The sequence below is a fragment of the Pseudorca crassidens genome, chromosome 9, assembly GCF_039906515.1.
Source record: "Pseudorca crassidens isolate mPseCra1 chromosome 9, mPseCra1.hap1, whole genome shotgun sequence".
Classification (NCBI taxonomy): Eukaryota; Metazoa; Chordata; class Mammalia; order Artiodactyla; family Delphinidae; genus Pseudorca; species Pseudorca crassidens.
Genome location: NC_090304.1, coordinates 5,372,549 through 5,383,956, shown reverse-complemented (window position 1 = coordinate 5,383,956; position 11,408 = coordinate 5,372,549). Strand labels below are relative to the sequence as shown.

Here is an 11,408-nt window from a genome sequence, read left to right as displayed (position 1 = left end):
TGAATAACTGGGTGGCAAAAGCCTTCTTGGGTTTGAGGGCCAGGGGGCTATGTAGTTTGAAAGTGGTCTCCCCACCGAGAGAGGAACGAGTGCTCACCCCCCGTTTAAACCAAACGGCACCAGAAGCAAAAGGAGACCAGGGCTCAGAACACTCACAGATACTGAAAAGCTTCAGAAAGTGATTTTACAAATTCTACTGTACGTGAAAACCTTGTGGACACAGTCACCACTTTGATCTTTTTTTCTCAGATACAGTGAACACCGGCCAAACTGTTTTAATTTCCGAATTTATTAAAATGATTAACCTCAATACTGCAAGTGCATGTACAAAATATTTGTAAAAAATGTTTTTAATGAAACATTAAAGAACTTACCTCAAATGCTGAAAAAGTCCTTTTTTCATTCTTTCAGTACAAGGAATACATTGTATCTCAAAAGTATTACAACTCAGCAAAACAATTTAAAACAGTAATTTGAAAAATGATTGAAAATTGAATACCTTACATATAGTTCTATGATCATTTCCTAATTCTTACAATGCCAAAATCTTTACCAATCGTTGCATAAGCTCTAGCTACGTTTTATTGAATGCAACCTCTTCCAAGTGGTCAACAGTGTGTGGGTTTTGCCATTCCACACAGTGAAGTTCTACAGCAGAGCTAGACCAGCTCCGAGGCCCCTAACTGTAAAAACGGAAATTAGGTTTCCCTGGAAGGCGCCGGCAGTGGCTGCCGAGCGCTTGTGCACACCGACTCCTGAGGCAGTGACCACCACCTAACGTCACTGCTCGGACCCACGGGAAGGTCAGCCCCCAAAGACGAGGCCTCAATAAAGTTAAACTTCATAAATAAATTACTAAAATTAAGCTTAAAAATGGAGTAAAGTGGGAAATGCGGTATTTTGTTACTTTTTCCTTAAGATGAAATTCCTGAAATGGCTATCGTTGGTATTCCAAGAAAACAGTTCAAGATTTAGTCTCTGGACCTCTTTGAAAGACTCCAAACTAAGGTGGGAATAAAAGATGACCCCCTGCTCTCTGGTACCTCCCAGACACAGGGTCTGAGCGTGACCTTCTCAGTGGCCTGAGTCTCCCACTGCCACCCAGAGACACCGGGAGGACTGGGTGAGGTTGTAGACTGCTCCGAGTGCCTTGGGACAGACCTTGCAGGGCTGCCCTACTTCGAGAGGTGAAGAATTCTAGACGGAGCGAGCAAAGGGGGGTGTGAGTGGGCGAGGAGGTCAGCCACCTGCTCCCACATTAATACCTGAGGATGAAACTGCACCGTAACAAACAGGAACGAGACGACAGAAGACTATGGAAGTAATTCCTTGAAGAACAGAAGGGGAGAAAAATTCTAAATTTAAAGAACTTTTATGAATGTTACTGATTTCTATTTGGAACCTACTAGCAATAGTTCTAAGGAACTTAATTTAAATAGTATCCCCAGGAACCTAGAAACTGGTAGGAATCAGTAAGGAGTAACAGTAAGCACTGAGGTTTTCTCCACTGGACTTCTCATTACCTGCAGATTCCTTTAAGGATTTAAAGATATGGGCTACTTTTCCAGACACTACACGAATCTCCTGAATTGATCTCACTTAGGAACACTGTATATGTGAAGGTACACGCACACGCTTCCCAGAAGTAGAGCCCCACTGGTGTCAGACACCTGCTACAGATGTATATTCTCAGATTCTCTGCCCAATGATTTGTAAAATCATCCAGAGAAATGGAAGGTTGGTATTGAACATAAAGTAGTAATCAAAATTTTGCTCATTAAGTTACTTAAAATTAATTTTTCTCAAAGTGCTTCAAAAACAAATTAAATGACTCCTCTTTTTGTTTAACTGATAATATAGTCAAAAAAATCTTTGATATTTTCATACATAAACTAACATAAGCCAAGAACTCCCACTGATGCAGTGCTTAAAACTATATATTTATAATTTCCTATTTTATTGGCATGAATATTTCTAAACTTAAAAACCTTCCTGGTAAGTTCTTTTAATTTCTTATGACAAAAATTTCTCACAACACACAAATATTTACAACATATACACTGTTTTCAGTTCTTTACACTGAATTTCAAAGACAAACATTTTTTTATAGGTTACCACAGAACAAAAGCTGTGACTCATGTTTTTATTTCATAAACTATTATAAGTTAAAGTGAATAGAGTTCTTTAATATTCCTTGTAGCATTTTACAAGTGCAACAGAAAACTTGAAGACCCCAATTAAGATAGCTGTAGTTCATTAGATAAATGTTGTTTGTTGCCATCACATTTGTTCACAGCAAATTTTTTGAAAAAATAAGCACCAATCATTCTTGCAAAGAACAATTTTATCTAAAAGGATTGAAAAGTGTTAAATACAAGGTCTTTAATTTACATGACAAGCAATAAATACGCTGTATCGAAACTCCTCCTGCACACTGCGACCCTCGTACATATAACGTACTGAAAAGTTAGCTGTCACGCATGTAATGTTTTTTTTTTTTTTTTTTTTTTTTTTTAAAGAAACCGATTTCACTCCCACCCGACCGATGGTCTGCTATTTAACCAAGGTCACAAACAGTACACCTGGGCCAGCAAACTGTGAAACTGACAAAACTCCAAGGGGGAAACATCTAGCAAATAAATCAAAAAGCCAAAGAACATTGCTGGTGATATTAGCATATACTAGAAAACCTTAATATGCTGCTACTGTGATTTGTTTTAAATTATTTTTTAGTCATATATTAAAGAGCCAGTTGATGCTCTTAAAGTTAAAAAAAAGAAAATTGTGTAGCCACATTATTGTTCTCAACGTCCCGTGTGGAAAGTTGCTATCACTGTACAATTTTGCTTGAGCCTTTATTTTACAACAGGGCTTTACCTCTAACTCAGAATTGCACATAAGAAGGCTATTTAAAAAGTACAATAAAAATTTGCACAAATCAGACTTTTAAGAAGAGTCAGTACGCTGTACACTTTCTACAGTATTATGCTGATAAGTGAAAAGACAACAGAAGTGCTGCCCCTAAAATGTTTTCGGTTGAGGAGTAATTGACTGGAATTGTTTATTTCTTTAAAGTAGTTATCCCGGGTCAAATTAAGACCAAGAGCTTACTATGCGTTAAGCCTCAAAGACTGATCTTCTCTTCTCCTGGAAGAAATGTCAATATCTATAGAGTCTTTTCCGACTATGAGCCTCAGCCGCTTCGCCGGAGGAAGAGGGATAAAGTCGTCTTCAAAGTCGTCATCATAGTCATCCTCCTCTCCATCTCCCTCTGAAGAGGAGGAATCAGCGGTACTTTCTTCCTCATACTGACTATAGTCATCGACTTCCATGCGAGACTCCAGGAGAGAAAGAGGATCACTGCAGCACACCCCATTTTCGTGAAGCCCCTCTGCATACGACCCCCTACTCTCCTCGTCCCGTTTTAGCTGGATTTTTAATTTTGTAGAGCTACTGCCTGATCCTGAGTTAAATCCATTATTAAGCTTTGCTACATAGAGATTATTATCGTTTTCATGGTCTTTACTTAACTTGATGCTTATTTTTGAAGAATTCACTCCATCATTCTCTTGGTCATTTGTCTTGCTGCTGCTGTCATGACGCCTACGAAGAGTCAATTTGGGAATCCCAGAGTTATTTTCTAGGATTAACTGTGCATCATACCTAGTGATCCGCCTCTTCTTTTTACTTTTTGCAGTTCGGAAGCTGTCTTTTGCTTTGAAGCTGTCTGATGCGACCACAGAACCGCTAACGGGAGAAGGGGGCCAGTCCGTGTAGCTCCCGGGCACGCCCTCCAGGCTGCTGTGCTCGCCCTGGTCAGGGTGGGATCCCACCCCCTCTCGCCCCACGCCAGCTCTGCCGGGGGAATCGTGCACCGCGGCGGATTCCTCTGCTTCTGCCAACTGTCTCACCAGCTTCCCTTGCCGTGACTTCTTCCTTGACGTGCTGTCACTCTTAGGACACTTGGCCTCCCCCTTCTGCGCAGCTTCGTGAGCCAGTTCTTCCTCCTGCACCGCAGGAGATGCTTGCTCGCCACTGTCTGGGCAAGGTTCCGTCAAGCTGCTTTTGTAGCCATCCAACGTATTTGGTTCGAGCTTGATGTCGGAGGTCTCCTTCAAATTCATCCTCGTCCTCAAAGACCGCCGGGTTGTGTAGGTGCAGGGGGCGCCCTCCACGTGCGCAGGGGCGCCTCGCCCGGAGTTCTGCTTGTGCTCTCGCGCTGCATGTCTAGTTAAGCACCCACTGGCCGCTGCGGCCGGGACTGGTCCCTCTGGCTCCTTATCTTTTTTAATGGGCAAATTTTTGTACAGAACTACTTTAGGTTCTTTAAGTACTAAGTTTCCCATTTCGAGTTTTCCCGAAGCACTCTTCTGCTCCAGCCGTTTGCAATGATTTCTTAGTTTTATCTTTGAAAGTAAAGGCTTTGCAGGTTTTCTCAGTTTCTTTGGTACCCTGGAATTACTTATAGGAGTTAGCTTAGATGAGGTAGAGTTGGAAGGAGCTGGAATTCCTGACATGGACTGCCTTGTCAATGCTCTGCTCTTGCTGTTCTTTTTCATGCCAACGGAAGATTTTCGGTTAGAAGCTGCAAAGTTTAAAAAAAAAAAGAAAAAAAAAAGGATGAAAAACAGTCTTGGTAACACGGTAATGTTCAACAAAACAATGCCAACACCCAGATGATTAGCTATGAAATGTTTAGATTATACAAAAAACGTGGTAGACAGACCCCAGTTGCGTTTCCGCCAGCACTCCTACAGTTCTCCTTTACATTCGCTTTCTAATTTCTGCCTCTAATTTAAGAAGCATCTATTCACTTTCCAGGTACGTAATTTCAGGGTTAAAGAGCTCTTAGCACAGCAAGGACCTGGATTTCACTCTAAGTGTCCTTAATCTATCACGACACTAGTCCAAACTGAACACTTCTTTCCCTGATTTAGTCTTTTACCACATAAAATATCTGAAGTAAAGCTAAGTAAAAATAATATTTTTCTTTCATAGATTCTTCTTAAAATCATCATTTAAAATGTTTCTAAAATCCATTATTCATTAACTCAAAGTATGTTATTTGACTAGTAATCCAGAACCGGCGACAGGTGACTAACAGGCTCTCAGAGACAAATTCTATCACGATGTTTTCAAGTAAGAAAAAGAGATCCTAAGAACCGCATATTGTTACTCCCACTAGACATTTATCCCCAAATGCCGCACCTTCTAAGCTGTTCCCTTCAATGCTGTGAGGACTAGCAGAGGCTCTGAAGGCTGCGGAACTTACTTGGCCCCATCCCTCCGCTGACTGCCCGCTGCCGACAATCAAACCGCAAGAGGGAAGAAGCGCACTGCTAGAGTTACACTCTCGGGACAAGGGGGACCCAACTTCCTTCCTCTGGACAAGGGGATGACAACCTACTGGGAATGACAACCTAAGAACTAACATGACAGTTGGACGGCTTCTCAAAAGGCTTATATGTGACTCAAGTGTCAGGTGGCCCCGTGGTGAGCCTCTGACCTTGCCACTGACTTTCCTTTCCGCCATCTTTGTTTTTCTCTACGTCTACATTTTGGATTTATAGTCACAGTGTTTTACGTGAGTCACTTTCGCGATCACTTAGTCTGCTCCCCATCCCCCATCTGAAAAGCTCTTCCCATCAAAATACCCCTTTAAATCATTCACTAGGGAAGTTGAGATGACCAAACGAATCATCACCACCTCTCAACAGAAAACAGAGGGAATAAAAACCAGTGAACGTGGGTAAGCCCAGCACGCTGCCCGACAAGACTGTTGCTTCCTACACGCCTGAGGGTCGCCAGGGTGACTGCTGTTCCTTCTGCATGGCTGAGCGAGTCAGGTTACCATTAGTTAGTTTTTATTGAGGGAGAGGAGCAAGAATGCATAACAGCATTCCAAAAACATCAACCCGCCAAGAACAGAAGTCTCTGTACTCAGGAAGACGGGCTCACGAATGGCTCTGGGATCTCCAAACCAGCAGAATTCCCAGGAATGAGATCCACTGACTGAACCAAGAACATGCTTATCTGTGCCGGATGCTACCAGGGAGGCAACTTTTTTTTAAGAACAGTAGTAGCAGTAAAGTTTGGGTGCCACCCAATTTGAGAACCACCGACGTATTATGAACTGAATTATACAGAACTTACCAGAAATAATTTTTTAAATATAAGGATATTTAGGGACGGCTTTTGCTAAAGGATTTCTTTGTGCTTACAAGGCTTCCTACAAGGTGAGAGTAGATGTGCTTATTATGTAAACACACCAGTGCTGGTGTCTGCCTTTCTCAAATGTGGCTATGGTGAGACTTTGCTGTCTATGGCTCTTCAAGGACCATTCTATGACCAAGGTCAGCGGTTCTCATTTCATACCTGCAACCACCCCTCCACAATGATCATTACACCGTGTATCCTTGACTGCAATCCCCCTGCAATCTGGATCCAACCTGTCCTCCTAAACAGCGCCTTTGCCAGTCTCCCTCACAGACTCCTTGTCATGAAATCCGGTGGACCCTTTCAGCCCGTACTGTTGCTTCCTTCTCTGCAGAATGTGACGCTGCTAACCATTATTTTTCCTGAACCCCCTCCTGAACCCCCTCTCTCCTTGGCTGCTCGCGAGAGCACACTCTCCTGGCCTTCCCTCCGTGTCCCAGACCCTCTTCCTCCATCTGCCCGGTGGACTGCACTCCTCAGGCCTCTGCTATCCTAGGCCCCTTGAAAACTCTACTCAGTCTCCAGGCCATAAGCAGCCACTCCTCCACGGCTATCACCATCGATATGCTGGCAGTTCCCAAACCAAAGTCTCTAGCCTGATTCTCGCCTTAATTACAGATCCGCATCACCGAAGGTCCACTGGGACCTTGATCGCCCGCTAAGATTGTCTCATGAGCCCCTCACAAGTCAACATGCCCAAAGGGAACTCACCACCAAGCCTAAGTTCTCCATCTTGGTCAATACCACCAACACCCAGCCAGCTGCCCAAGCAGACACGGGGAGGTCATCCATGACGCCTGCTCTTGCTAACTCTCACCAACCAGCCACTGGTCCTGTGGAGTCCACTCCTGCAGTGCCGCTGGAACCACCTCCTCTCCATTCCTGATGCCACCATTTCCTGCCTTGACTCTGGCACTAACACCCGCCTTTCCTTGCCTCCCTACTGCTTCCCCGACATTCCATCCCCCACCACGCAGCCCAGATGATTCTCCTGGTATGCCACGTCACTTCTGGGCTTTAAACCTGCCAATAACCTAATACCTCAGAATAAAGTCCAAAATTTTAAATTATGCTCATATCCCTCCTTCCCACCTTCTACTCCAGCCTTGATGAACTTTACTGATGCAAATCCTACACTCGTGCCCACACGTTCATTTGTGACGTTCCCTCTGCTTGGAGCACGTTTCACTTGGCCAACTTCTCCTCCCCTTTTGAGACTCAGCTCAGCAAACACTTCTCTCAGGAAGCCTTTCATGACTCTACACATGACAGGTTACCCTTCCTGTGACTCTTCATGGCACCTGAGATTCTCCTCACTTGGGCACTGATTTTTCAATCACTGGATGAATCTCACTTACGGTGATTTTGAATCTGGGCTCTCGCCCTTCCACCCCTCCTTCCGAGAGGTTCATTGTTAGCTGACTGCAGTGAACCACTGACAAAGCACTTCAGTGTGTGTTTTAAAGAGCACAAGAGAGACTGAATTTGATGCTACGTGTTATTTCAATAGAGAGACTTCACTTCCGTATTTATGTATTTATCAGTGTATTCTCATCTTGTTTGAAAAGCGTTATCTCAACAAAAGCCCAGCTAAAAGGTGTGCTCAAGTCAAAGGGCACAAAAGGCACAGTCCGGCTGGGTAAGAGAAATGTGGGCAACGTGACTAAGCACCCAGGGCTCTTCATGGCGCCACGAAGGTGCTGCTACACTATCGCGGGGGGATGGGGGGTGAGCGCCAGCAACAGCAGGCTGAGGGAGAGATGGTGGTCACAATGGCAAACTAAGAAAAGTCTATCAAGAGACTGAGGATCCTGACACAGTGGAGGGAAGGCACGGCCACGGCTCCCCTGGCTTTGGCACTAACACACCACGTGTGGCTCTCTTCCCTCACGGCTGGGACAAATCCCAAATGCATAAACCTAGACAGTAATTTCACGTGAAGATACACATTCTTAGCAATTAGTATATACTAGGTACAGTGCCAAATGGGCAAATTAGTATGATCTCAATCATAATAAGCATTCTCTGAAGTAAGAGCTATGACACTAAATGAAAACCAAGTTCAGGTGGGCTAGCGTGCCTGAGAGCGTCCATCCGGTCAGCGGCAGAGATGGGACTTGCGCTGAGGCCTGTGGCCCCAGATCTCAAGCTTTTCACCACACCGTCACACGGCCTCTAAGGGACACCACAGAGCTATTACGGGGCCAGTCCCAACTCCTGGGAAAGGACCCGTGGTATGGCTACCGCGGTTCCCTCAGGGTGTCCTCAAAATCATAAGGCAGCTCTGTGTGGGCATCGAGAATGACAGCCAGACACAAGAGCAGCAAAACGACATCAAAGCTTCCAGAACGCTCGGGCTGCACCCGTGCCCTGCGCGGGACAAGCCCCAGAAACACACACGGTGGAGCCAAGGGAACACGAGGGCCACATACAGCCTGGCATGTTCCCAACACGAGGACCCAAAAACCCTCAACAGGATTTTAAAGACTTCAGTTCAAGGAGTCTGTCAGGCACAAGAAGCAGGCTCCACCTCATGCAACCAACACAGGAATGAACGGCTGGAAAAAGGTGCTGGAAAGGATTCTGAAGCAGCCTGCAGGCTCAGCAGAAAAGTGTTCAGACCAACCAGTGATGTCTGCGGCAGGCGAGAGAGTGACAGGTGGTGGCCCAGCCCACTGTCTCCAGGGCAGGCGCTCCTCAGTCCAGCTGAGTGAACTTATTCCACTGGTGGGAGTCCTCTGGGACTTGCACCAACTCGTGGCATTTTCAGTGGCTCACATCCAGGACGCAGCACTATGGGGGTGGCCTAGCCACTGAGGCACAAGAGGCCTAAGAAACCCGACTCTTCTAGTGATGGCATTATAATCAGGTCTGTGGACTGAACCTGTGAGAAGGGATTTCTCGTCTCCTCTCTGGATGCTAAAGCAAACAGTCAAGTTGTCGTTCTTGAGACACCTTCCAAAAAAGGACCTGCATGGAAGGAAGAAAGAATTTTTTCTTCCAACTAGGCAGAAACGTTTCTTTAAAAAGAACAAACACGCTGTTCAGAGAAAGCAGTTCCTCTATAGTTGTCAGCTGCTTAATTCTAACCAAACTGCAGGATAAGATGGGTACTCGGAATCTATACACAAGATGTATGCCCACGCCCCTTGGGAGAAAGGCTTGGGCACCTCTGGCCTTGCCTCCACTGCAGTGTCAAAGTCTTTTCTTTCAAACAGGTAGAAGGGTTTGGTCAAGACACAAACAGCAAAAGAAATACAGCCTAAAAGAACACGTGTAAGAGCCCGAGAAAACACTGCTATGAACATACTTAGTGCACAATGTTCTCAGAGACCGCTGGAGTAAACCTCGAACTCCTTCAGAGCCCCGAGCCACGTCTAGCAACTGTCACAATGACCCTCAAAGCTACTTATGCCAACCCTTGAATTACTCCAGACAATCACTGTGCAGAAAAGTAACCTGACTAAAGTAAGCACCCTGATACAAGCAGTCACGGTGAAGGGCTCTATTTCTGTTCTGTAATGCTGAGACTACAGCTCAGAGGGATCACCTGTTCCCTCTAGCCTTTAGCAAGTGGCATTTGCAGCCTGCTCTGCATAGTTACTGTGTACTGGTCCCATCCTGGAGCTAAGGCATAAACTCCCCAAGGGAGGGGCCCAAGTCTCATACACTTTTCTTTCTCTTTTTAACAACTAGCAGGCTTTGAACATGTATTTGGTTTATTAATAAATATCCCATAGATGGTCACATAATAGAACACTCAACACCTTCCAAAAATTTTTCCTATTTTGATTTTTTAAACTAAGTGGGGTACTGAGTTCAGTATCTACACATCAGTGTATGGTTAACGCGTAAGAACACAAAGCACCCGCACGAACGTCACAGAGCCACGTGGACAGTGCCGTGGCCATCTCCACGTGTGGCTGGCAGCACACTCCTAAGTGTTCTTATGCAGACATTCATAAAATGGGCCTCACAAGTCGCCAGTTTCACCAAGGAACCAGACTCAGAAAACAAAATGTTGATTATGCTGCGTTTATTATTAAAACCAACAATCAACAGTGAATGACGAACTAACTGCTCTTCTTTGTTCACTTTGGACGTTAAAGACTGGAATAGGAATGCGGCATCGCTTTTCCACGGCAGAGGTTACCCCTGGCCTCTGACTCCCAGCAGAAGGTAGAGTCAGGATTCAGGGCAGTGACAGTCACCATCACGGGAGACATCTTCCCTTTTCTTTGGGATTTTCCGTAGTGGAGAGGAGTACCCAGAGTTGGGCTGAAAACATCTGAAGACAGGGAGAAGAGCCTAAAATAATCAGACCTCAGACGGTACTTACTGCTAACAAGTATGTATGGACATTTAGAGTGCCAAAACAGGCATACTTTGGGGACCATCAAGTTAAAACTTTTAAACTTTATTCCTATCAGAGACAAGTCAGACTAAGGAGCCTACTGCTTTAGTGGCAACCAGAGAAAACTGGTGCTACCCAGATGGAAAACAGTAGCAATCAGGATGGTTCCAGGACTTCAAGGTTCCAAAAACGTGATGTGTTTTCTTGTGCTCACTTAGGATTCTTCTCTTTCTTTTCTCTTTATTCTTCATTCTCTTTTTCCAGTTTCCATCAGGTCTTGCCCCCCCACACAACTGGTATCTTAAAGCTTGTTTCCTTCTCCTTTTCATCACTCTTGCTACTTTCGGTCGAGTGGCTATTACAACACGTCACAGTATAATGACATTCAAACTGCTCCTCTATCACAATTCTGAGTCTGGTAACTGGTGGTTTGGTGAATTGAGTCAGTTCATTTTGAAAACGGCAAGCAAGCAGTAAAAGGGTGGAAGCCTTGAGGCCAGAAGCTATGAATTCCCCAAGTCCATCATCCATCCTAACAGACTGGCCAGGCGCAGAACACGTATGTGCCTGTGTGACGCCACCCCGTCCTTTGTCTTCTTGTGGGCCTAACAATATCATTACAGAGAAACTAACACCTTGAAAAGCTTTCTGTCAAACATATGATGACCCTGGAACACACGATGGAGAATTTAATATCCAGTTACCCAGTATTCAAGAAAAGCAGACAATTTAGTACCATATTAAATCTGGAGGCATGATACAGACTGCTTTTGTGCTCGAATCACTTCTAGAACCTTGCAGTGCTGGTGAAGTGCATGAATCCCAGAGTTTCTCTCAA

The 11,408-nt window shown here is 44.8% G+C and overlaps 1 protein-coding gene across 9 annotated transcripts in view; it reads right to left on the bottom strand.

Annotated features, from left to right (window-relative positions):
- Positions 1-268: 268 nt before the first annotated feature.
- KMT5B (lysine methyltransferase 5B) overlaps positions 269-11,408 on the bottom strand; it is a 53,719-nt gene continuing 42,579 nt past the window's right edge. For 7 of the 9 annotated variants that reach the window (XM_067748046.1, XM_067748044.1, XM_067748045.1 and 4 more), the window contains one exon: positions 269-4,585. In XM_067748046.1, the coding sequence (XP_067604147.1) occupies positions 3,111-4,585 (1,475 nt within the window). In that variant the 3' untranslated portion in view covers positions 269-3,110. The other 2 variants (XM_067748052.1, XM_067748051.1) reach the window with 2 other exon arrangements.